The 26,111-nt window shown below is 40.4% G+C and overlaps 1 protein-coding gene across 3 annotated transcripts in view; it reads left to right on the top strand.

Moving 5' to 3' along the window:
• The first annotated feature begins 7,402 nt into the window (after window positions 1-7,402).
• The window catches only part of bnc2 (basonuclin 2), a 168,027-nt gene continuing 149,318 nt past the window's right edge, over window positions 7,403-26,111 (top strand). For 2 of the 3 annotated variants that reach the window (XM_031276834.2, XM_036000074.1), the window contains exon 1: window positions 7,404-8,256. In XM_031276834.2, coding sequence (XP_031132694.1) covers window positions 8,254-8,256 — 3 coding nt within the window. In that variant the 5' untranslated portion in view covers window positions 7,404-8,253. Of the gene's footprint in view, window positions 8,257-26,111 lie in introns of all 3 variants that reach the window. The other variant, XM_036000076.1, reaches the window with a different exon arrangement.

Below are 26,111 nucleotides of genomic sequence, written 5' to 3'. Positions count from 1 at the left end.
ACTCCTCTTCAGTCAGACAAATGTTGGTTCATCTGCTCTCTGCCTCACACACACACACACACACACACACACACACACACACACACACACACACACACACAGAAAGAGAAAAGATGCAATTGACTTAGCATGATTAGGCTGTTCCTTGACCCACGAACACAGCCTCTCATTAAGATCCTCATTTGCGGAACAATTTTAGAGGCAGTAGACTGGTACATAATGCGCAACATCTGCCTGCCCACTGTTTCTTGTTCAGACGTTCAAACTGACACATGGTATTTGTGAACAAGCCTCTCTCTCTTTCTCGCTCGCTCTCTCTCTCTCTCTCTCTCTCTCTCTCTCTCTCTATCTCTCTCTCTCTCTCTCTCTCTCTCTCTCTCTCTCTCTCTCTCTCTCTATCTCTCTCTCTCTATCTATCTATCTCTCTATCTATGTCTCTCTCCCTTGTCGTGAGAAATGACCATCATACATCTGCAACAGGATTTTAAGTCTGGTTCCTGCAGTTGCACCTTCATCTTCAGGTCAAAGGTCATTCACTTAAATTAAATTCACTTAAATTAAATTATATTAAGAAACTTTGAAAGGGATTAATTAAGAGGCAGCTCATATGGCAAAATACAGTCAATAGGAAGTCAAATTAACACAATTCTCTCTGAGGAAGTTGGTAACTCAAAGGGATCTTTTTTTTTTTTCGTCTTTCCTCTTTCATCGTCAAATGCGTATAATTTGGCCCAAGTCATTTCCAGTTGCTTACATGTTCCACACAGGCATGATCCACCATGTTTAACAGTGCCTGCTGCAGCTTTTTTCGTGTTTTTGTTTTTATGTCTTGAAGCAAACTGTATCTCCCTCTTTAAAGTGTTTGTTGTCTGCTACTAATGACAGATTAATCCAGATCTCTTTGATATCACCAATGACGTGCTTCCTGCATTTCCACACTCACCTCAACCTCTGTCATTATTTGATTTCACTTCTTTCGTCTAAATGCTTTTATTGGATGTATGAAACAGGTTAAAATCAGTTTTTCATCTTTTAATCAATTTGAAAAAAAACCTGCATATGTGATAGTGATTTTTGGTCTGTCTTCTAATTTACTTTGTCTATTTGTCTATTAAACCTGCTTCTTGGGGCCAGATTATACTTGGGCAAAAGATGCACACTGTAGATAAGCATCATTAAGATCAAACACTCAAAACACATTTCCCTTACATAAATAACATGTAAATGATTATAATGGATTAAGATAAGTATGTTGCAGCAGTATTGTCATTTGGCTCAATGTTCTTTAAAAACACTGTTAAATGTTATTTTGATAGCATATTTAATTAACGTACCATATAGAACCAGTCTCTGTAAAGGAAAGTGAAGAAATAATCTTTAATTGAACACTCGATCATTAGCTTGTTTCCTGGCAGTCATGGGAATTGTGGGTTTGCAACTGAAAAGAGACTCACCCAAGAGTCATACTCGTAGTATAGTATAAATGAGATCTCTAAAATTGATATCTGTTGACATAAATCATAGCTCAAAGGATATTTTCGTCTTGAGTTGCTGTTATGATCTGTGGAGTGTATGGAGAGATATATCACTTATAACACTAGTTCATATGTAGAATACTGCGTACAGCTGGATTAAACAGATGGTTTTGTTGCTGATATTATGTGCCCTACCCAACCAAATGACATACGCTGTCACTAAAATTTCACAGCATGGTTTAACTTCTTTACTAAATGCCACAGACTATGACTGACTCAGACATATAGCCGCACATGTAAACAATACAGTAGCAAATGTAAACCGACCCTTGTTTGAAGTCGTCTTTGTGGGCCTCTCGTGTCTAATTGCCCAACTGTTAAAATGTGAAGAGCCACCCCTTAGAACAAGACAGCTCTTGCAGTGACAATCCCAATAACCATGCTTGTCTCACTTCTGTTCTGCCTCAACGGAGTCACAGGGAAGTTCAAGTGCTAGGCAGCATTTAATCTACCAGGGGAAGAAGTGACACAGAACTGTGATCATGCAAATCCACCTGCATGAAAAATTCAAGAACCAAATGACAAGCCCTGCTGTGCCGATGCTGACAGAGGAAGGAAGAGAGGCACATCCCGGGGAAAAACATGACACCATGGAGAATTGTGAAAGCACAGTCTCCGCCTGCCGCCTCAGGTAAGTGGGGATATTGTCTGCATTAATGTGGCCTAGCTTTGATGCTGAGGGAGGCAAGAACCTGAGAACTGCTGGAGATGACAATAGACACTAAAGAGTCACAAGTCCCCAGCTTTAAAGGAACATTGATTGTACAAATGCCAGTTGGGATATCAAACCTGCACAGTGTTTAGTAGAACATCACCCCCCCCTGCAGTGAAATGAGACAGGCTCCAACATGTGCGAGTTAAAATAAGTCTTTGAACACAGCCACTTTGTAGCACGGCTGATGACTCTATTTGTTGAATGTCTAATGTTTTCTTGTTGAATAAAATTAGATCATAATTAGCTGTTATCACACTGGGTGCCTTTTGCAATTGAAATTGGCCATGACAAATCTTTAAAATTGCTTAATAAATTAATGTTCAATTTTGAAGCTTGTTTGTACACATTTCTATTCAAACGATGATCCGATGAGGGATATTATATCACTCGCTGGAGTCCGTGGGAGAAATATCAGCCACTCTTGACCTCAAATGTGAGCCATCCTCATGCTGAATCCTGTGAGACCTTGGACTGCCTTACAAAACCCCAGGACAGGGAATCCATTGATTACCACTTCTCTTCCCTCTTTTCAGCCTTGAGACATACTGTACAATATCTGTGCACCTAAATCAGACAATTCTAGCTCAAACCTTCCCAGTTATGACAAACCTTACACTGTCTTTGCAATCATGTGCATTCCTGTATGCATGTGATGCCACTGACCTTGCAAAAGCCCCCCAACATGCTGTGTGCACAAGCCCCCTTGTTCGTGTCCTAACCCCTGCCCCAATGAGATGGCGTACGGACCTCTGTTTGACTCCCATCTGATGACCTTCTGGTCCTATCCTCAACAGACGAGAGCCCTCATAAAGGAGGAATTGATCCACACAAGACGCACCTCTTAGAGGCAGCAGCAGCAGCGTATATGTGTGTGTGTGTGTGTGTGTGTGTGTGTGCGTGTGTGTTTGTGTGTATCCACAGTGCCATGAATCTCAGGGCTACCCTCACTCACAGCTAACCCAACTAGTGTGCCATCCCAACCCCGGTCAGCCCCCTCAGGATGTGTGGGAACAAGGAGTCAGGCTATTTCCCTTGGGCTTCTATACTAGAGAGCTTGTCCTTTGCTTGGTGAAAGGGTAAATTAAGGTGGTGAGGTTGTATTTAAGTTCATATTTCCCTTGTGTATGAGAGAGGAGACCAAGGACATGGGACATTGATCGCCCTGAGTAAATGTTGTCCAGTTGGAAAACAGCTTTTAGATGAGAAAAGTATTGGTCTTATTTCCAACATATGCGTCCTTCTCTATGCATTTGAAGGGATCAAAGTAAGAAATAGAGACATAAAACTGTATCTGTAATACAGTTTTACTTTACAGTTGTTGATTAAATGTTTTCCTTTTTTATTATCAAATATTTGATACCTAAATGATCATAATTGCTGTTTAAATTTTTGCTTATCCAATTCCAGGGTAAAAAAAAAATCTAGTTTTTGTATGTTATATAGATTGTATGAAGCCTTTTAAGGCAAATAAACTTATCTAAGAGAAAAAAAAACATAGTTAGTTACCATAAGTGTGACATCTATGTTCTATCAGAAATGTCCCATCACTGGTAGTAGTAATAAAGAAACACGGCCTCCTGATTTGCGAAGACAATTTATGAGCCAGTTCTTTGAGAAGTCTCAACGGCTCTCAAGATGGTTAAACTGACCTTTCTGGACCTGTCTATGCTTTGGTAGTGACTGGAACTTAATGAACAGGAGGACCTCTGTGCATTTGATGGATCTGCGAGTGCAGTGCAGCAGCTGATGGCCTTCCCAGGAGGTGGAACACTTCAGTAGCAGGTTCAATAGCTCATTATCAGTGGTCCCGCTGGATAATTAGTGAACAGTGGGATCCTGTCACAGGGACAAATAAACATGTACTCTCCTTCTCTATCAAGCTGCCTTTACTAGTTACTAGTACAGTATATATTTAATGCCCACTTGAATGCCAGGCTGGTACACAGTAGAGCTCGTGTGATACTGTATATTTTTTGAGGCTACCGATATTACCACCAACATTTTTGCTTGTTTATGCTTGATTTTTAAAGACTTGGCACCACAATATGTACTGTATGTGATATTTTATAGTTGAAAAACCAACTTGTCATTGCTCTGTGGTGGACACGCTATGCGATCAGTTTCTATGAAGGATGTGTTCAGGCACAGTAATGCTGTGCAGCCACCCAAGTTTTGGCATTGTTCAGAGCAAAGAGCTGTCCTTATGCGCATAAAACAGAAGAAAATAGAATAAAATGGAATCTGTTCTCTCAGCAGCAAGATGAAGCGGCTGAAACGCATCCTTAGGAAATTATGTAAATTACCTCAACAGTATCTTTGGCATTTTTGTATTGCAATTTCTTGTTACTTATTTATTGGCTGACATATACACTGACATGGATATATCAGTAAGCAAATATCACTCAATTATTGGCTCAAGTACATAGTGCCCTGCTCCATTTCATTTAAAAGTTGAAAGCAATGATTAGTTTTATTAAACGTGTTAAATTAACCAATACCTAGTTATGATTTTTGTTGTGCCATAATCCAAAACTAACATTTATATGTACAATAGGTGTAACTCTGATGTCTAAAGCAAAATGCATGTCAACATGTCACACCGTCACAGATGTACCTGTACAGGGTTGAATGGGTCACTGCATGTATTTGGTTACCAAATAGGCCCCTACAAGGTAAGTAACGCTTAACCATGTAACCAGCCAATTTAAATAGCTTACATTACTGTATTGTGTGAACAGTTTACTTCCCTTAATATTTTATGTAGCGTTTTCTTTTGCAGACTGCAAATGTTCCACCAAACATGTTCCTTCCCAAGACTATTTGCAGAGCCACCGTCACTGTGTCCAGAACTTAGTGCGATTGTGTGTGATTGGTTTAAAGAAATGCAATCAACCCGGAGTGTGTTTTTTTCTCCTATACCAGAATGTATCTGTGGTGTAGCCAGACCTGCTTCACAGTGCTGTGGACATAGGTCTGGCAATGGAAGACTAGCATTTTGGTAAAGGTTTAGATAAGATCGTGGTTGCGGTTAAATGTTAACACAGTAAACATGTCTCATGCTTTAACTTTGTGTTGACTTTTGTTTAATTAAGACCCCCATTTTTCCCTAACCAAATGTAACTTAAAGTGCTCATATTATGCTAATTTTCAGGTTCATAATTGCATTTAGAGGTTGTACCAGAATAGGTTTATGTGATTTAATTTTCAGAAAACACCATATATTTGTTGTAGTGCACATTGCTGCAGCTCCTCTTTTCACCCTGTGTGTTGAGCTCTCTGTTTTAGCTACAGAGTGAGACATCCCACTTCTATCCCATCTTTGTTGGGAGTTGCACATGCGCAGCAAGTACTGCTAGCTTGTCAGTTGCAGAGTATGAGGGAGTGGCATGCTAGCAGCTAGGTGAGCATTATAGCATATTACAAAGTGACGCACGTTCGTCATGGAAGTTAAGGCTGGACTACAATAGAGCTGTTTGGAGCAGTGTGTGAACAGTGTTTTCTGTTGGAGATGGTAAGTGCCTTTGGGATGGACTTTGGGCTTTTTCACTTTGTAAACTTATAACGTGCACAAAAAAATATATAACACAATAAAGGAAAGGGAATAAGCCAAAAAACATAATATGAGCACTTTAACAAATGACCTAAACATAACCATAGAAAACATCAATTGTGCATCAGTTGCTATGAGCAGATATGGCAGAAGAGTGGATACTGTACTTACTTTGTCAGTCAACACTTTGTAGATACCTTTTGTATGAAAGATTTGCGGTTAAACACTCACTCACTCACTCACTTATTTGCTTAAAATACATTTCTTTTTACATGTAATTGCTGTTGCAAACTAGAGTAAATATAATTTTGCCCCTTACACATACTACCCTGTACCTGGGCTTAGATCTATACCTCTATCAGAACATTACAATTCTAAATGAACTTTTTGCTTCACCACAATAAGAGAATGGGATGTTTGACCCTGCCCATGCAGCCCACTCAGCAACCCTGTACAGAAGCACAATTGTTCCAACAATTATAACCTAATGAAATAGTTTGAAGCAAAACAGTGGGTCCTATATGGCTATCCACACACCCACTATCATAACTATGCTATCGCACTTCTTGTGTTTGTTGCAACAGAGATTTTTCATGTGATAGTTTGGCAACATGCTAACAGCAAAGCAAAAAGGGTCATGTTTTTCTATAATGTGCAGTTTATGTCATATTACTAATCCACAGCCCCCTGCGTCATATGGTTAATCAACACTGCTGAATAGTAAACACTTCCTGAGTCAAAGTAAAGCAGCATCAATGCATTGGAAGTCCAAACAAAACAACAAATCAATCACCTTGTTTTTTTTTTTCCTGGACAGTCCTTTAAAGGATTTTTGTTTTGTTGCTCATATAAGTACGTAATATCTCGTTTAATTAGCGATGTAAGCCTTCTGACAAACATAGCATATGGTCCTCGCTCTCCCACGGCCTTGGCCAAGGAGTGAATATGCATATCCTGGGACCTCAGTAGCTTGTTACCCTGGAATGAATTACAAGCCTAATCCCTGATCTATTATTTACCCCTTGACCAAACATGCAAGTGGGGCTTCCAGACGCTTGACTGGGATTCTGCTGCCTCTCACCCCAGTGGAGGAGCCAGGCTGCATGAGGCAGGCAGCCACTCTGAGGACCGCTGTACTGTATGTCTCTCTTTCTGCTCCACTCTATCCTTAAAAACACACACACACACACACACACACACACACACACACACACACACACACACACACACACACACACACACACACGCAGACGCGCACCCCTCGCTCCTTTAACTCTTCACTCTTGAGATGTCTCAGTCAAATGTTGAGCAAATCCTCATAAAAACAAGTGCACAATGAAACTTTAATGAGCGCGCCCGCTTCTCTGGGATGTGAGGGACACAACTTAGGAAATCATCAGTGTCACATCCCTGCAGTATTTCCTGCTGCTGCCTAAAACACGTGTGCGTGTCTCCAAGCGCATGAGGCGTGCGCTGTACCCGCGAGGGCAGAGAAAGTGAAAAAAGTGAAAGTTTACTTTAATGAAATGCAGCTTGTTGTAGCCCGCAAAAGTTACACACACTGTTTAAAAGATGGCAAGAAATTCAAAAACATTTGTATTTATTTTGTATTATTCATTTCCTGTTTGGCTGCATTTGATAGATTTTCTTACAGGTGATATTGTTTAAAATACAGATTATTTTGACTACAATACATCTGAACTTTAAGCACCAGAGAGAAAGTAATCCTCGTGCTGTAAATGCGCCTCTCTTTGCCGATTTATTGAGGGGTTTGGCACGTTTTTGTCGCACAAAGATGCGACTCTTTCTCCTGACACAACATCGTAAATCAGATCATCGGGCACAGAAACTCTCTCGACCCACAATCACTCGGGTTACAGTCCTACACGGCATGTGAAACACTGAATTCACAGCCACCTTCTCTCTAGCCCGGACTGTCCGCAGCTCTCCTCGGCGCACTGCGCTGACTCTGCAGAAGGAAATCATCGGGGGAGTGTAGGAAGGCGTTTTTTTAAGCGTTTTTCTCAAGGTAGGACAAGCCGTTACAACACAGCTTCTGCTTGTCAGCTATCCCTACTGTTTCCTTGACTTCTTCAGTTTACGGTTTAAGAAGAGGGGACAGAGTGTCGTGGTCGTGCGTTCCTCTCCGTGAGACCAACGCGTTTCCAAACGTCCTGCCGCGCGTTTTTCTCAGTGAAGACGCCCGGGCACACTGATTCTCTCTTCGGGATAAAAAAAAAGAGTGACAGTTTTCCCATTGTTGTATACTAAAAACTGTGATAAACGGCAAAGATACGTTTGTGAAAGCAACACCGACGGTGAACCACCTCGGCCAGCGTGCAGTATTGAAGAGGAGAAAGTTCCCCACTTGAGGGCGAAATCAGACTTTTTTGAGGACGCCAACTTTGAAAAGTGCCAGGAGCCCCAGGGTCTGTCAGATACAACATGCAGCAATGGTAAATATGATTTTTCAGCTCGTGCTTACTTAAGTTATTAAGATGAAACATACCACAATAATATATTATGGAATTGGGGTCTTTTTTTCCTACAACTTCAGTGCTGTTCCGTCATCTGAACTCATCAGAGCAGATGCAAAGTTAACCAAGTCTAAATGAGTAACTTCATGTCCCACACTTTCTGATTTATATGGCTCATTTGCGTATTTGCCTACATTTAGAAGAAAAAGAATTTATTCTGCTAGTTTAGCTTTTTCTTTCCTTTCCTCTCCTTCTTTGTTTTACAAAATCAATAGTAATCATTAGCATTTGGGAGCATATTAAGGCCATAATCAGAAATAAAACCTACAATCTGTGACATTCCAAGTAGGCTAAGTCAACGAATTATTACTTCAGTCACTTAATATAGTTTGTTTTCGTCACGCCTTGAAAGTGTTCTCTGCTCCCTATATATTAATTAAAAACCTTTACGTGACGTTAGGGGCAAATCTTAAACTCCAGATACAGTGTAAACATTTTGTTTATTTGTTTACATTTTATTTATGTCGTAAGCCACTTTATGCTACCTGTAGATTTTAGCCTTAACATTTACAAACCTATGCAAACCACTGAATGCTACAACTCAATGCGATTTAGTGCAATGTCCTTAGATAGCAAACACATATAATAAACATACCTTATACTGTATGTGTTTACTTCAATAAATGTGATCAGGCTTCATTTCATAGCATGGCAACAACATTTCTCAAGTTATTTTTCAGGCCTAAAATCCCTCTGCTGAAAATCTTGCTTCACCTTTCTTCAGAATTCCTTCTTGTAGTGCATGCTGTATTTAATGCAACGTTTTATTGATTTCTTGAAATATTCACTGTTTTGTTTCAGTTAATATTTGGTCTGTTTGTGGAAGTCTTTTTAGAGTGTCTTATACAAAAACAGACACGTTTGGCTGTGTTAGATGTCAATGCAAACAAAAGCTTTAGGTCATTATATTGTTGCTTTTTACGATGCTGTTTATTGGAGCTGAACAACACTGTAATCTGACTTCTTTTTTTGTTGTTGCTACATACACTTGTTTCATTGCCTGTTTATGTGCTACGGTACTTCTAAAGGAATACCCAGTGAACTCTTGGCCAACCTGCGACGGTGAAACACAAACAGAAGTACACAGAGGCATTTCATGTCAGTGTAAGACATTTCTGCGTGAACATATCTGAATGCTTTAGGAGACAGGGAAGATGGAGGGAGAGGGGTAGAAAAAGAGATACAGTGAGAGAGAGATTGAGATGAATGGCTTCACTTAAAAGCACCACAAAAGTACCTTCACACTTTCATCAGTGAGATGTGTGTGAGATTAATGGGTAGCCCAGTATTTTGGCCTGGTCTGAGTGTGTGTCAGGGATGTTTCATGAGCCTGAGCTGGTGCTGCTACTACACTGAAGAATGCCAATTTACATTCCTGGAGTGTCATTTCATTACTTTTATCTCCATGCTGCTTTCTCCCTGCCAGACCAGTCCGGGATCTGTACAATTCAAATTTCCTTTACGGCACAAGTCACACAAGCTAAAATGCCGGCATTTCTTTTTATGTGTGTGTTTCTGTTTCTCTCTCTCTTGTGTGTCAGAAAATTATACTCAGTACATTCTCAGAGTTATTGGCAGAGAATACGTGCTGGTGTGTTGCTGCAGGAAAATACATGAACTTAAAAAAGGCAACAACAGAAAAGGTTGGACAACAAAAGTCCACATAAAATAATGGTGAAAATGTTGAGGTAAATGTCCTCGTTATGCACTGAGTGGATTCAGCCTTTAGCGCTGCTGCGTGAGGTTAAAGAAAAAGTTAAAGTTGTCAGCGAGACTGCAGCTAGGTCGTGATTCCTCTGGGTCTGTGGGAATCAGAGAGTGGAGTGTGTGTGAGAGTGTGTGTGTGTGGGGTGGGAGCCACTGGTTAGTCGGTTCAATAAGCTGCTGGACAGGTAGGCCTGTGACGCCCCCCTTAGAGAGGCTGCTAATGAAGAGAAAGGCTGCTTAGTGGTGCTCCGCTCTGACCCCTCCAACCCTCCCTGTCCCCCCTGCTGGCTTCCTCTGATTACTGCTCACATCGAGAAGTCTTTCCTCCTCTTCTCCCTCTACCACCACCCTCTCCATTTCCCCTGCTTCTCTTACTTTCTCACTCCCTACCTCTTTATTTGAAAAGCATTGGTGCTAATTGTATAAAGGATCTATTGAAATCCCATTTGGTACATTTATATACGTATTTTGCTGCTCTCCGTTCTTTTCATTTGTGTACTTGCTTATTTCCATATTTTATGTGATTAATTGAGGGAGATAATCACTACTTGACCTTCATTTTCAGACGCCTTTTCTGTACAATTTTAGTCATGAAGAGGCTGCGCTCTAATGTTAAGAGCTTAACCCCAGTGATGCACGGGTGAAAGGAAATGTGTGTAAGGGCAGAGCAGGCAGAAAAAAACAAACATTTATTTTAGATGAAGGGAAATATGTACTTTCACTCGCGCTAACAGTTATAGATATTCAGCATCAACAACTTCAAAGCAACATTCTTGTAGTGTTATTCTTATCCAGGAGTGGGTCACTGATGCACCCATACGGCTCTGCTCCTCTCCATCTGTCCTCAGCCCTAATAATCTCTCGAGTGACTGATAGTGTGTCTTGGCAGTGACAGAAAAGGTAATATTTTGAAAGGGGGAGTGGGGTCATATACCTAGTGGTGGCTTGAAATGAAAATCTCTGTAACCGAAGCTGCAGGCTTTAGCGACTAAACAGAGACACTGTGAAATGTTCAAACAAATTGGATGGCAGGAGTCCTAATTTAATAAAGAGCACAGCATGAGACATACTTGATTTAAAACAATATACATATAGTAGACATAATTATATTTTTTGTACCTCAGCACACAAAGTAAGAAACTAAATCTTCACACACTTACACTCATGAAAACTCTCCAGTTTCCTCTGAATACATTATGAAATTTGGTCAGTGTTCCTGTGAAAAAAAGAGAAATAAATAGCGTAATAATTCTGAATAGGGTTAATAGCTGTTACCACATTAGCATTTAAGATGTGTTTAGTCTTGTACCTCTTGTACAACAGTTTATAATCTGCTAAACGATAGTATTGTCTCTGTAGTGTGAATATAGATCACTCTTGGAAATGGCAAGTTAATGAGATTTAAATCAGGCTCAGTGCTACAAGCTGTGTTTGAACTGTAAACTGATACTTGTACTTACACGTGTTACATTTTGTATGTCTTTTTTTTCTACGGGCTTCATTTCACATGGGTATCCAAACACTATCATATTCCTTAAGGAAGGATAAGGAAAACTTTGGTCTTCGTAAATGAACACACCCAGTGTGTGCAGAAGCCACACACTCCCTCTGTCTTTATTTGTTTAAAGTGAGAAATGATAGAACACTTTTAGCACAACTCAGCCGTTAGAAATAACCCTCTGCTGCATTTTTCTTTCTTCCTACTAGACACGGTCATGATTCCTACATTTTCAGCTGTAATTTGGAGGTGGCCTTAATTGATTCTGTCCAGAACTAATTACCGGCAACTGTGTAAAATAAACACTTCAGTGTCACTGGGTGGCAACTGTCCGATCGGAAGGGAAATTACATTTCACTTGTAATCCATACGTTCTTCAGCAGGGCTAGAATATAACTCATGTCGACGCTATAGAGACGCTGGACTTGTGTAACGAACAGAAGTATAGTTGTAACCAAATGGCTCAGTTGGGAGGTATAGAGTTATGTGGTATAATTTATATTTTATGGCTCCCTCCTGCACTGACTGTACTCCAGAATAAAGTTGTTCGATTTTGTTCCATGAACAGTGAGTGAGAAAATCTGGGATTTCACTTGTGATGGAAACTCTAGACACCACTTTGTTCCTTGATTTCTTCTTGTATTTTTTATTTTCCTGCAGAGTCTTATTTCTTGCTTTCAGATAAAAAAAGACACCTAACTGCTGCTGTTCCAATACATACTGTATATGTGGATGTCTGTTTGTATGATTGTGTGCTTTCTTTTTTTGTGGGTGTGTGTGCATTAGTGGCCCATGCTTCAGTGACTCAAAAGGCATGGAAAGATCTCCTCAAGCCATACGGAGTGATATGATTAAAAGAGAATAATTTGCCCTAAAGGTGTCTTTTCTCTTCCCTCCAAAAAAGCTGGTGGAAGAAATATGATATGACAAGATAAGTGGTGGCTCATGAAAAATTCCTGAGGACTGAGACGTAGCATGTTGACTTTGGAATTATTGCACTGAGTGTCTAGTTCTTTGCTAGTAACTGTGCCTGACAGTGTTATTTTTACCTGAGTAGCCTTTGAAATGATTCCTCTGGGTCCTCAATCCCAATTTCTCTCATTTAAAAACTGTTTATGTGCTGTCCAAAGAAAGAACCAAGTAAACTTCACACTTCATTCCACACATTTTCTTCTTCAGGCTTCTATCACAGTACACCATAGTACGCTTTATTAGTCACACAGTGTTACTCAATACTGTTTGGTAAAAGCAATTATAATACCTGTTAAATAAGAAAAATGGATCCATGGTGGCTTAAAGGACCATAACAGGGTCTATAGGCTTGTCCATTTACTCTGGCTGGGCAGGGCTCTACATATTTACATACTGGTTCAGCTAATCAGGATAAGCCAAATAACCTTCTAACCTCAGTACTTGTTGCAGATATGGATGTTATAACATACTGTAACCCAGTTTCCACCGTCTTCCAGCAACTGACAAATACAACAACTAAGATACTTACCTGTGATCAAGTGTGGCCATGTTCCCTGATGCAATGCTCTCCTTTCCTGCCCTAGTCTTATTGTGGCAGCACGTGATGTGTACCAGGTAGATGTTGTAGGCAATGGTGTCTGCGTGGAAATAGGCAGGCTGCTTTTACGACTATAGATCTGGGCTCCCACTCCTTGTTCCACTGCTTCTGCAAGGGTTTGCACCTCTGTCCATCTGTGTTCCAGGTACATTGGCATCAATAAGAAGAGAGTCACTTTCTCGTTCTTTCACTTGTGACCTCGAAGTACCAGAGGTTCTACTTCACCCTCCCGATCCTTTATTTCCATGATTGTCATAGGCAGTGTGGCGACCACTGGCCTTCCTGTGATTGCCTCAGAAAAGCAGCCAAGGTTGGTCGTTTTGTTGTTGGCCTGCTTGTAGCAGTGTGTAAGGCCAGTCAGGACCAGTTTGCATTGCCTGGCCTTTTCCTCCTACTGCAGTTGGTGCTTAAGGTCATAACTTTGTGTCTCGTTAGTGTCACAGCAAAGAGTGAAGCATCATGTTTAGCCATACAGTCCATTACAGAGCAACTCCTGTGTGAAAGAGAGAAAAAACAAACACACACACACACACACACACACAGACACACAGACACACACACACACACACACACACACACACACACACACACACACACACACACACACACACACACACGTTACACCTTGTAACTTATGCCTGAATACCATAGCAATTTAAACCAGGAAGTATTGGTGGGTCTGTCCTGAATGGCAAAAGCATTACATGAAAATGTCATTATGCACACATTACTGAGTGATTTGACAAGCTTATAAAGTCCATTAGAGGACTCTACGTGTGCTCATAGAAGAAGGATGACAGTGTGTTACCTTTATTTTATATGCAGTAACTATAACTATCTTGGAATAAGATTTGAGTGTTGGCTGAACTCTCAGTCATGCATTGGTACACTGACAGAATTAAGTAAGTGAGTGTGGGGACACTCCTGTGATTGCATAAATGTGTCACAATTGAGCAATGCAATGCTATGTTGAATATTTCAACCAATATATGCCATTGTGTACTTAGTTGATGACATGTGTCCCATTTGTCTTCCACAAAGACCAACCTTTTTTCAATGTGTTGATTGGATTGGATTTGAGTTACTCTGCAAAATGTTCAGAGAGGACTTTGAACTTAGGAAATATCTGGCATGCGCTGTACAGTAGGTTATATGTTTTAACTGTTTTTTACATTTTGCTATTACATAATAGGGAGTGAACAGAAAATTATTTTTCCAGATAGTGTAGCATAGTGTAATAAATCCATGCATTTCTATACAGGAGGCGTTTCTGCTGCATTTTGTTGTCCATCATAGGACTTAAGACTGTATTGTAATTTATACTGCTGTGAAAGACAACAATACAACACAATTGTGATGCACTCCCTGATATTAAAAAAACTATAAAATAAAAAAAGTAAAAATAAGAGCAGTTCTCAATGTGCAAATAAACAATAATTAATAGCAGCATAAAAACAATAGCAGGATATCTGACACACATAATATGCTACTATGAACAGATATGCTACTATTTTAATCAATACAGCTATCTCCACAGGCTGAGTAACAGCTTGCATTTTACTTGCATTATTTGTGTGTCGATGTGTAGAAACTGGGGAGTTAAATTGGGCCAGGGCTGTCCCGGGCACATAGGCCTATGCTCTTCTATGTCATCAGGTGACGCTTAACTCAGCACATCTTTAACAATGTATATATGTTTACATTTTTCTCTGTCTTAATAATTCAAACAATGACTGTTTTCTTCATACCTGTAGAGAACAGAGTCATAAATGAGTTGATGTAAGCACTTGCGAACATCAGAACTTTCACAGGGTTTCCTTTTTTCTGTCAATGTGTTTCCTTAAAGGTCCAATGTGTAGGAATTTCTCCCATCTAGCGTTGATATCATATATCGCAATCAACTCTCTTGCACCACGCTGTTCAAAGTACGTATTACAGCTACGGTAGCCTTCACGCTTCAAAAAGCCGGTCTCTTGCTCTTTTCAATATCCTTTTTCTTTTTCTGGGCGAAGAAGAAGACTCCTGTTCCTGAAATTTGGATTTTGATATGTGTGGTCCTCCATGTTTCCTTCTTCAAACTTGCCGGGGCCGGAAAGCTACGATACCCATTAGCAGCATTAGCAGCACCTGTGAGTTTATCATGTGACAGCGAAAACACGAAAGGCAGAGCAGTATGTCCTGTATGTCCCTTACCAGCTAACGTATTTCAAGATGGCGCATGAATATGGAGCATCTACCCCAGTTCATGCGAATGCAAATGCAAAATTTCAAGCTAAAAGGAATACTTGGAATTGATGGTGGAGGTAAATATTCATGAAAAAGGACAAGTTTGTGAACGGGCAACACAGATTTTGATAATGAACAACTAAACACTAGGGCTGCAGCTATCGATTATTTTAGTAATCGAGTATTCTACCGATTATTCCATCGATTTATCGAGTAATCGGATAAGAAATACTTAGTAAGAAATACTTAGTAAACAGCAATAGTAAATATTTATTATTGCTGTGTACTAAAAAAAGGAAACAAAAAAGTTTTTTTTGAAAAAGCAACATTTTTTATTGCCAAATTCCAAGTACATTTTTGGTGGCCCAAATGTTAATATTTTTCACCCCCTTCCCCTTCTTGCCTCTGGCTCTTTGCACTGGATATGCAAAAGAGCTGTTCACTAACCAGAGGGTAAATGTGACTGTACAAAGCTTACAGCAGGTCCATTCAACTACACTGTTCTGGGGGACACATTTTCAGAAGGCTAATACTGAGTGAGGAGAAAGAATAAAGAAACAGACATCACCGGCATGATGACGTCTTTGACGTGCATATTAAGTGGCCATGCTGGGGGGAGGAGCCGGTTTGTCTCCGGCAGAAGCTAAGTTTCCAAAGATTAGTAGCAAACTAATAAACAGTTACAAACCGACAGCTTTCGTTTTAGCTTGTTGGTAAAACATCGTTATTTGCAGAGTAGCATGCTGTAGGCTAGTTGTGTAAAACAGCACGGTGGACGAGAGCAGCAGACGCTAGTTAGCTACCTTGTGTCGGGTTCGCTCCGTGGAATGGATGAGTAGACTGGATGTTTTCTACAGAGATGATGTAGTAGCATGTTTGCAGCTTAAAATGACCCCAAACTTTCTGTCGTTTTCTCTCGCCTGTCTCTTCTCTTAGACCCTCGCTATTTTCGTCTTCGTTCATTTGTAATCTGGGCCGTCAGTCTTGTGCGTAGACAGAATATAAACGGTCTTGTGTCCACAGAAGCGTCAACCTGTTGTGTGCGCTAGTAATTATCCTCCGTGCGGAAACACAGTGAGCTGTACAACCTTAATTACATTGATTTAACGAAGCTTCAAGGCAAAGAATTTTGCTTTGAGGATTTTTTGTAATCGAATTATTCGAGTTATTCGAGGAATCGTTTCAGCCCTACTAAACACGTTACACACTGGACCTTTAAAAGCTCCCTAGCACATCAGCGACCTCAATCTAGGTGGTGGTAATGCACCTTAACACTGGTTGCCACCCGCCATAAAATGGAAAAAAAAGAAGAAGAAACTGCCTCAGTGCGCTTGTAAGTCAGACAGCACAGATGGCAGAGAGTGATAGGTGGATGGCAAGGTAGGGAAAAAAATAGGTCAGAAACTGACATGTTTAAATGTAAATTGCTCTGATATTCTGCTTAAACAATGTTTCGCTTTTACTAAATTATAATACAACTTTAAGGCAAGATAGTTAGTGGCAGGTTGCCTCCGATCTTTGGTAGCTAGCAACCCTGAAACCACATAACAAATCCCAATTCAACCCCTGGTACTAAACAATGTATAAATCCCATCTATGCTGGATCAAGGGGGAGCAGCAGCCCTTAGTAGTAGTAGTAGTAGTAGTAGTAGTAGTAGACCTTGGTTTTTCAAGACTTTACTTTCAAGTTTTAACTGACAATGATTCATATCTGAATGTATTTATTATGTTTCAGGCAAACTTGTAACCTTGTGGGCTGAGTGTATGATCTAGCCTCTTAATGCAGTTTGGCTCTTTGTAGGAAATGTGTTATTGACTGTGGATGTTACTTTTAGAAGAAGATCAGTGAAGGATGTCAGTGCATTGTGTGTGCGTTCAGTTACGTTGTGAACGCTTTTATGTATTCATATGCCCAGTGGAATTTGTGCATATAACAGTGAGCATCAGTCTTTCAGAAAATGCCCCTAAAATGATGTTGAAGGGACAAAGCCCTATAGTGGCCATGGGAATTATGACTCTTGTCCATCTGAAGAAGAGGAGGAAGTTGGTTGATGTCTTTATAGAGCTGCATAGAAAGGTGAAGTCCCTCCCCTTCCGGTGGACCTCATGGAACCTTATTTCGGAAAAAATATATGTGGTAGTGAACAGGGAGAGAATAATTATTTTTTGATCCCGTTTTAATTGAGCCATTAATTACACATATGATGTTCGTCAATTTAAAAGATAATTTTGCAAGTGAAGAAAGTGACAGTTTCTCGTAGGTTTGTCGCAGTACCACTTAGTTTTGTTGTTGTTCCACAACACGTGACATTATCTTACCTGATGTGTTTTATCCAGTGAAGTTTTATCAGCCGAGAAGCGAAAGAATGAGCACGATCCGTTGCTTGTGTGAGTAACTTTACATCTCGGTATGAAACACAGACATCGAAGCTTCAGAGAGACGTGTGTATTCTTTCTAATTATGTATTTTCAGTCTTATACTTCAACAGTTTTATGACAAACTGAGACTTTCTTGACTTGCAAAATTATCTTTTAGATGTTGAACATCATATTTGTTAACCATTGCTCAATTCAAACAGAATCAAAAAATAATTTGTCTTTCCGTATTCACTACCGTACGTAACGATCGTTCTGTGACCAGGTCCCCTGCCCTTAATGAGATAGTAATTGTTACCCAAAACACAATATTTTCTAGTCATTTTAAACCAAACCATGCTCTTTCCCTAACTAACCAAGTTGTGTTTGTGCCTAAACGTTGCCATACTGTTGTCACATCTGTGAGGTGTAACAGTTTCAGAAGGCACTGACAAATGATGTCGTGTTGCTGACAAAGGCATCAGATCAGAAAAATCGGCAAACTTTATGCTCTTTCTGAGAGTCGGGGATGTGAGCCAGTAGAAGCTTTGTAGCTATCCACGGCCACTCACACCTGCTACCAACCACTCAAGGTAGTCTCCATTCATAATGTTTGCCGTGGGCCTTCACCTCGCGGTTTGGTAGAAACACATGAATTAACTCTATAGAACTGATTTGATGCAATCTTATTAAAAACTTCCTCTGTCAATCTGATGCCACATATTAGCCACATATTAAACTTGACTGGGACATTTACATCTTTAACTCTCAGTCAGTGTCTCAATCTACTTCACAATCTCTAATATGCAGGTTTAATTGATTATGCTGCGTCTATTGAACTGGATTGTGCCATGCAATACATCACCACAAACCTGGATGACATGTTAGAAGTCCTAACCTGTGATTGCTGCGACAAAGTTGCTATTCACAGTGATAATCATAGTAATTAAGCAGTCTAAGGATTTAGTGTGTTTGTTTGGGCCTTAGTTCACTTTTCCTGTTTTAGGGAAACTAAACTGTGTGAAGGGCACATCTGTATGTGTGTGTATGCTTGTGTGCATATGATTGTGTGTCTGTGTGTTTTCACATGCATCTGTGGCTGTGTGTTTTTGGAGCTGAGGGGAAATCTACTGACAGGTAGTGTGTCAGGAGGGGGACAGTGGCGCTTTTGAAACAGACACAAGAGACGAGTCTCAGAGAGAGGGAGAGAGAAAGAGGGCCTCTTTCATGTGACTCCGCATTCCACCCAGGCACAGGCAGAGAGAGGCACAAGACGAGACATGCGTCCCCCCTCGTCACTCCCTCTGCCTCCTTCCCCACTACACCCGCTCTCCCGCCCTCTCCTCCCCATCTAGCCTCCACCCCTACCCTCTGCCAGTGACCTTAACATTTATCAAAGAACCCCATGCTGGAATTCCACTTCAGCATCTGTGTCCCAGTGAGTCAGACACACACACACACACACACACACACACACACACACACACACACACACACACACACACACACACCCTGTGGCAGACCAATCTGTTTTGAATATTGTGGCGCTGTGGAGGGGCTGTCCTCATTGTTTCCTGAGCTAGGGAGGCTGGCCTCAGAGACACTCACACACAGGGACATGGACACATGCTTGCACACACATTCTCTCCTCCTTCTTGTTTCTTTATTGTATCTCCTGTCACTTTGTCCTATTCATTTAACCTTTCATTAGAGTCAGCAGACAACCCTGTGTGTGTCTGCACAGCTTCAGGAACAATGCCAAAAAAGTCCCACTGTCACAGTTATTAGATTCCTCAGGCCCCATTTTGCCCCGGCAACTCAATATTAAGAGAGGGAGAGTGAAAGAGTGGAGGCAGGATGAGGAAGAAAAGGGGAAAAGAGAGGCAAAGGGGAGCATGGTTGACGCTGCTGCACAACTCCTATGGTGAAGGATCCTCTTGACTTGTCAAGGACATGTGCCACATGTTGATAGTAGACAGGACTTAGGCACAACAAGGAAGGGAATGTTAGCCACGACAGAAAAGAGAGGACAGGCGTGGTGTGACTGTCTTGTGCTTTGGTAAGCAGCACCCTGGAGGATTTAGACTGAAAACACAGTTTGTGGAGGAATTCTGTTTTTAATGGGCAGCTAGGAGGAGCAGTCTGGTCCCCAAGGAAAGACAGACCAGCGCCCCCTTCTTCCTACTCTGTCTGTCGCTCTGTCTCTCTATTTCCTCTCCCCTTCTCCTTGCACAGCGAGCCACATGAAGAGAATCCTGGTTTTACAACCCACTTATGAAGTGTGTGTGTGTTTGTGTTAAGTTCCAAATTGACAATCAAAAAGAATTTGCTCCTTTGCATTTTGAATTAAGAAGATAAATGAATACATATATAGTCATTCCCTATTCCCTCTAACAAATATTCAATAGCTTATAGCAGTGTAAAAATTAAATCCAAAAATTGCAGCAAAGTACGGCCCATTTAGGTTAATTGGTAAAATTTGTATGTGTAATCTGAACACGGTGAAGAAACGCCTTTGGATCTGCTTTGATGAAGGCTGTGCTGCCTCTCTGGTAAATCTTAAGAAAAGCCCAGTGCAGCTCGGCAAATGCGTTTAGGTCAGTCCAGCCCAGTCAGCAGACAGCGGATGGCAATGCTCCGCCAGTAATACATTAGCTAAAATGGATCAAGGCCTGCAGTGGAAAGGCATTGGTCACTCTAGTGGGGGGCAATGAATCGCTCACCAGTCATTGGAGATTGAGCCAGGGCACACACACTGACACACGCACGCACACACACACACACGCACACGCACACACACACACACACACACACACACACACACACACACACACACACACACACACACACACACACACATAAATACGCACACACTTTCCATGGCCTGAAGACACAGGGCCAGAAACAGAGCAACAGTCTGAACCCTGATCATCAGGCAGCAGTCTTGATGAAGTCCATCTCTTACTTCTGTCACCCCTCTGCTCCAAACCCTCCCTCTCTCCCCCCTCTGAGGCCACCGCTCACTCTGTGTGACTGACTCTTTATTATCCTCATCCAGTCACTTAGTTAGAGCGGTGACCAGCAGTCTGTCTCTCCTCTGTCCTCTCTGTCATCCTCTTTTCCACCCTCTCCCTCCGCTTTGAGGCTGTCGATCCACCTGTCTGCCCCACATCTCTCTAATTCTCTGATTGGACTCCCTCTTTCCTCTCTCAGGGCTGTAATTGATGGTGGTGTTATTGTGTCCAGTTCTCTGGCCCTAAAGCCGTTGCTTCAGGTCAGCACTAGTCTACCATTTAAGACATGCTGGGAATGGGGAAGACAGTGAAAACCTTTTTTTTTTTTCATGTTCCTGTATGTGTGCACATTTGTGAGTGTTAAAACCAGGGTTACCTATTTGCTTTTCTGTTTAAGCAATCAAAGTGTACCTGATTGGTTTTTAAATGTTTCTAAAAAACAATCTTGACATGCAAACTTGAACTATTTTGTCATTTTGAATAAGGGACAATATTTCCTTTAGAACTCCATGTTCTTTCACAAGTGTAGTGTTTGCCCTTGGCTGTCATAGAAATGCACACAGTAGCTTTGATTGTGTTCTTTGTTTGGTGGTTCTTTATTGCAGCACATTACACCTGAATTTTAAACTATTTTGCAAGTGCAGTCTAAAGTAGTTTTCAAAGTATCCTGGAGACGAAAAAAACTCTCTACCTGTTAAGAAGTTTTGATTTTCATTTTTTATTGGATGTTTTTTACCTGTCACCTGTACAATAAGCAAGTTCCTCAAATTTAAAATGCATGTCTATTTAAATGTTTCCATCTCAATGGAAGCTATCTTATGTTGTAGTACTAAAAATTTACTTCGGCCTGAATGATTCAGTACCTGCAAATGTTCATACGTATCTACCTGAGTTTTTTCCGTAGCTTGCTTTTGCTATGTATAAGGATGTTGGTTGTACGTATATCTTCTTTTGGACCAGATTTCTGCTACAGTACAGTACTTGAAGAGATGTAGTTTATCTAGTAAGCTTTTTCTTTCTCTTTTCCTGTCTCTCTTTGTCCCAGTCTCTGTCTTTCTCTTTCTCTCTTACTCTAGCCCCTAGTCCCTCCCCAGCATGGACCTTGTATTTATTACCCTCTAAGTAATCACTTTGCTTTCTCTTTTGATAGACTGTTATTGCTCTAACTAGCCGAGGTCCCTATAGGTATTTGGAGGCTTTCCAGTTTTATTAGACAAAGGCCTCATTATTCAAGGCCAGCATTAAGACTACCATTAGATCCATTTGCCCCCTAGTCACATGTATCCAGTTGCAGCCAATTCATATTATAGCCTGCACACTTAGTATTTACAACACAAACATACTCATTCCCTCTTGTCAAAGTTAAATATAGATGAAATTAAGAAAGCTTTGCCACTTTGTGAAAGGTAGCTGTGAAGTTGTGTCTGTTCATCTCTACTTTACAGTAATAGAGTCTTTGTACAGATTACATATAATGTCTAGTCAATGTCATCAATGTCTAGTAACTTAAAAAAAAATTAAGTTGAAATTAAGTTTAGTCATAAACTATAATTTGGACATATTTGTGTTAAAGCTTTTAGCCTCTGGCCTTTTTTCCATTGCAGCGGTTGACTGACATTTTAGAGCTGGCGTTGCTGGGAAATGTGCTGTTAGCTTAAGTGGTGCGTTACTAGCCTAGCTTGCTAACGTTAGCATTAATTTCAACTACACAACATTTTCGTTCATGTTATATCAATACCTGCTGAGTCACTGACAGGGGCTAGCTAACGTTAGTCGGCTCTCTTTCATAGGGCATCAATTGAAATTATATTACAAACCATTTCTAGTACCCAACCATACTGAACGAATCAAATTACAGTACCAACCGTATAGAGAAGCGAAGTCCCTCCCCTTTCAGTGGACCACTTTGGGACCTTATTTCGAAAAAATATACATGATAGTGAAAGGCAAAGGATGAATAATTTTGTGATCTTGTTTGAATTGTGCCATGAATTACACATAATATGATGTTTGTAAATTTAAAAGATAATTCTGGAAGTCAAGTAAGTCACAGTTTGTTTTAAAACTTAGAAGGACTACACACCAGAAAGTCGTGTAAGTGACATAACTTTCTCTCTCGCTAAAGCTATGATGCCTGTGTGTTTCATACGGGGATGTACTCACACAAGCAACGGGTCTCGTTCATTAGCTTCCTGGCTGATGAAAAGACCGGCAGTCACTGGATAAAACACACAGATTACGTTGCATTTGTGTGTGGAACATAGCTAGCTAATAGTTACCTAGCTAGCAAGCAAGGTGCAGTATATTGTGCAAGACAACAGATGTAGTTCACTAAGCTATTTCACACGAAACTAAAGGGTACTACGACAAACTTTCTTGACTTGCAAAATTATGTTTTAAATTGACAAAGTTGTACTTGTGTAATTCATGGCACAATTCAGACGGGATCAAAACATTTTTTGTCTCTTGCCGTTGACTACCATACATATTGTTTTCCAAAATAAGGTCCTTTGGGAGACACCGGAAGAGGAGGGACTTTGCCTCTCTATACAGCACTGAACCAAAATGTCATGCCCACTGATGAAATCTAATGTTGGAGGAGCTATCATTGCAGTGTTTACAATTTTGACTAAATAAGTACCAAAGTTATAAACAAAAAGTATATACACTCATTAAGGCAAGATTTACTGTAGGACTGTTGTATTAGATTGCATTTGTTTTAGTTAGGTGTACCTAATAAACCAAGGGTTACCCCCGCGAGCCTCCACAAAGCGTACCACCTATGGAGCCATTTTGATGCTGTCAAGCCATCACCTGCCGTTAGCATTCCATTGACTGCCATTCATTTTGGTGTCACTTTGACAGCGAATAACTTTACATCTTAAGCGTTTAAAGACTTTATTTGTCCATTGTTTATTTCTAAAGAAAGACAACAATGTATAAAAGGCTCCATTACCTTGTATCGCACGTCATGGCTCCGTAGCAGACGTTTTTGTAAAAATAGGCTAAAGATTGTGTCATAACCACGCAACTTTCTGTCGCATAGTAGACAAATTACCATACAGTACAGGAGAAGCTTGCAGGCAGTTTCAACTTACATTAGCTGTTTTAGTTCAATTACTAATGTTAACTAGCATTTTAGCTAGCAATATTTAGCCTGTGCCTATGTTATCTCCTTACATATACCTATGCTCTCCGTCTCTGCAAGATTGGGAATGATTGAGATTTCTCTTGGCACAGCTACCAGAAGATTTACAACTTTCAGACAGGTTGCTCACATCACATCTACGACATCAAGCTCAGTTGGAGGCTGCGCAGTAACGCTCAGCCATCACCGGAAAAGTGCTTCTAATAGACTTCACTGGTCTCCGTTGCAAGTCTACGGCGTTGCTTTGTCCATTAATTTTACTGTCTATGTAATAAACTGACAACTGAGTGTATATACTAATTGAATTTATGCACATGAGATGCCCCAAACTATCAAACATCCCAGATATCAAAATAATTTAAGAGAGAAAAAAACAATAGCATGAGCTCAAAAGAAACATCAAATTAAATAAAAACAAGATTAAAGGTCCGTACTCTGAAGATCACTCATAAGCACCAAAAAATCACCAATTTCAGTCTAGAGAGATCTTGGGTTCATGGCCCACACATGTATACTATTGTGACCTCCTCTTCAGGCAGCCAACACGCCCTCAACCCGGGGGATACAAAACAAACAAACAAACAAACAGACACTCAACTTGTGGTGGAGAGACAAAGAGATTTAAGAGGCCCCAGTTTTGATTTCTTCCATTCATTTGTTGCGGCTTTTTAATTTCTTTGTAGCCACCTATGTGTCCAATATGGTGCTCAGCCCTCCTAATCGATGGATGAAATATTGGGTTTCTTTGTTTGGTCAAATATCTCATTGTTGTCTGGCCCCTCAGGCAACAGGATCCAAACTAATAAGAAATCTCCTCTGTCTCTCGGGTTGAGTCTACAGATGAAAAAAATGATTAGTGCAGAGATAGAATGTATCTGTGACTGAAACCAGATTTTCAACAAGTTCGCTAAGTTATAACTGAAGCCTCCAACAAAGAAGTTGACATTTTGACAGATCTTGAGGAGAATGGTAATCTATGTCCACACTGAGCCGGTTTAATTTAAAATATTATCTTTTCCTCTCTGTTGGCTTTCTGTCCAAACTAAGTTTTTCACACCCCAAAACTGAGCTTTTCAAAAAATCTCCTGAGTAGATACATCTAAAAACGCTGGTGTTGTGTGGTGGTGTGGATGGTGAAAAAAAAGCTTTCCCAAAACGCTGATGTATATCTATAAAGCCACTTTTCTCTTGCTTCTAAGTGCTCATTTGAATGCCAATGTAACTGAACAAATAATACAGGTGTTCTTATAGTTCTGTATTAATGTTTATGTTATCTGACAAGTTTGCATGTGTAAAATAATAATTATATTCATAGTCAAAGTATAGAAGTGCATATATGAGCTGCAATTGAATAAAATATTTTATTATTGATCTTAATTAACAGAGAAAAATGTAAATGAAAGTTGTGTTTGGCTGTACTGAAACACAGAATATGTCAATTAAATTCTTTTTTATATAACCCAAAATTACAAATCACAGATTTGCCTTAAGGGGCAGTAAGTGTTAACAGTGAGCACGGGTAACCGATCTGTGACTCTGTTTGCAAAAAAGAGAGTTGGTAAGAAGAGAGTCAGCCATTTTCCTTTTCATTGTTGTATTTCAGTTTCGTACGTAAGCGGACTTTGATTATCAATCAATCAATCAAACTTTTATATATATAACCGGCAGGTATCCAAAGCGCTATATCATACAAAATAAAGAAAGAACATGTAAAATCAGAAATAGTTACAGAGAAACAGAAGAATGAAATCGTCACACCACTGCTACGTATTAAAAGCCTGACTAAACAGATGCGTTTTAAGTTTGGACCTAAAAAGAGCTACATCTGTAATAGTGCGGATATCAGGGGGTAACTTGTTCCAGAGTCTCGGAGCAGCAACTGCAAAAGCCTGGTCACCCCACCGTTTATATCTAGACCTTGGCACTTCTAAAAGTCGCTGGTTTGAAGACCGCAATGACCGGTTGTGCTCCCGCAAAGTTAAAATTTCGGACAAATACTCCGGGGCCAGACCATTTAAGGCCTTGAAAGCAAACAATAAAATCTTAAAATTGATTCTAAAACGCACAGGGAGCCAATGAAGGGTGTAGAGAACAGGAGTGATATGTGCACGTCTAGATGTGTTTGTTAAAAAGCGAGCAGCTGCATTTTGCACAAGTTGAAGACGTGCGATGGAGGTCTGATTCAGACCAACGTAAAGAGCATTACAATAATTCAACCTAGAACTAATAAAGGCATGAATTGCCTTTTCTAGATCG

Source organism: Sander lucioperca, chromosome 4, assembly GCF_008315115.2.
Source record: "Sander lucioperca isolate FBNREF2018 chromosome 4, SLUC_FBN_1.2, whole genome shotgun sequence".
NCBI lineage: Eukaryota > Metazoa > Chordata > Actinopteri > Perciformes > Percidae > Sander > Sander lucioperca.
The sequence above is the reverse complement of the archived record's forward strand: the minus strand, read 5'-3'. Positions and strand labels throughout refer to the sequence as shown.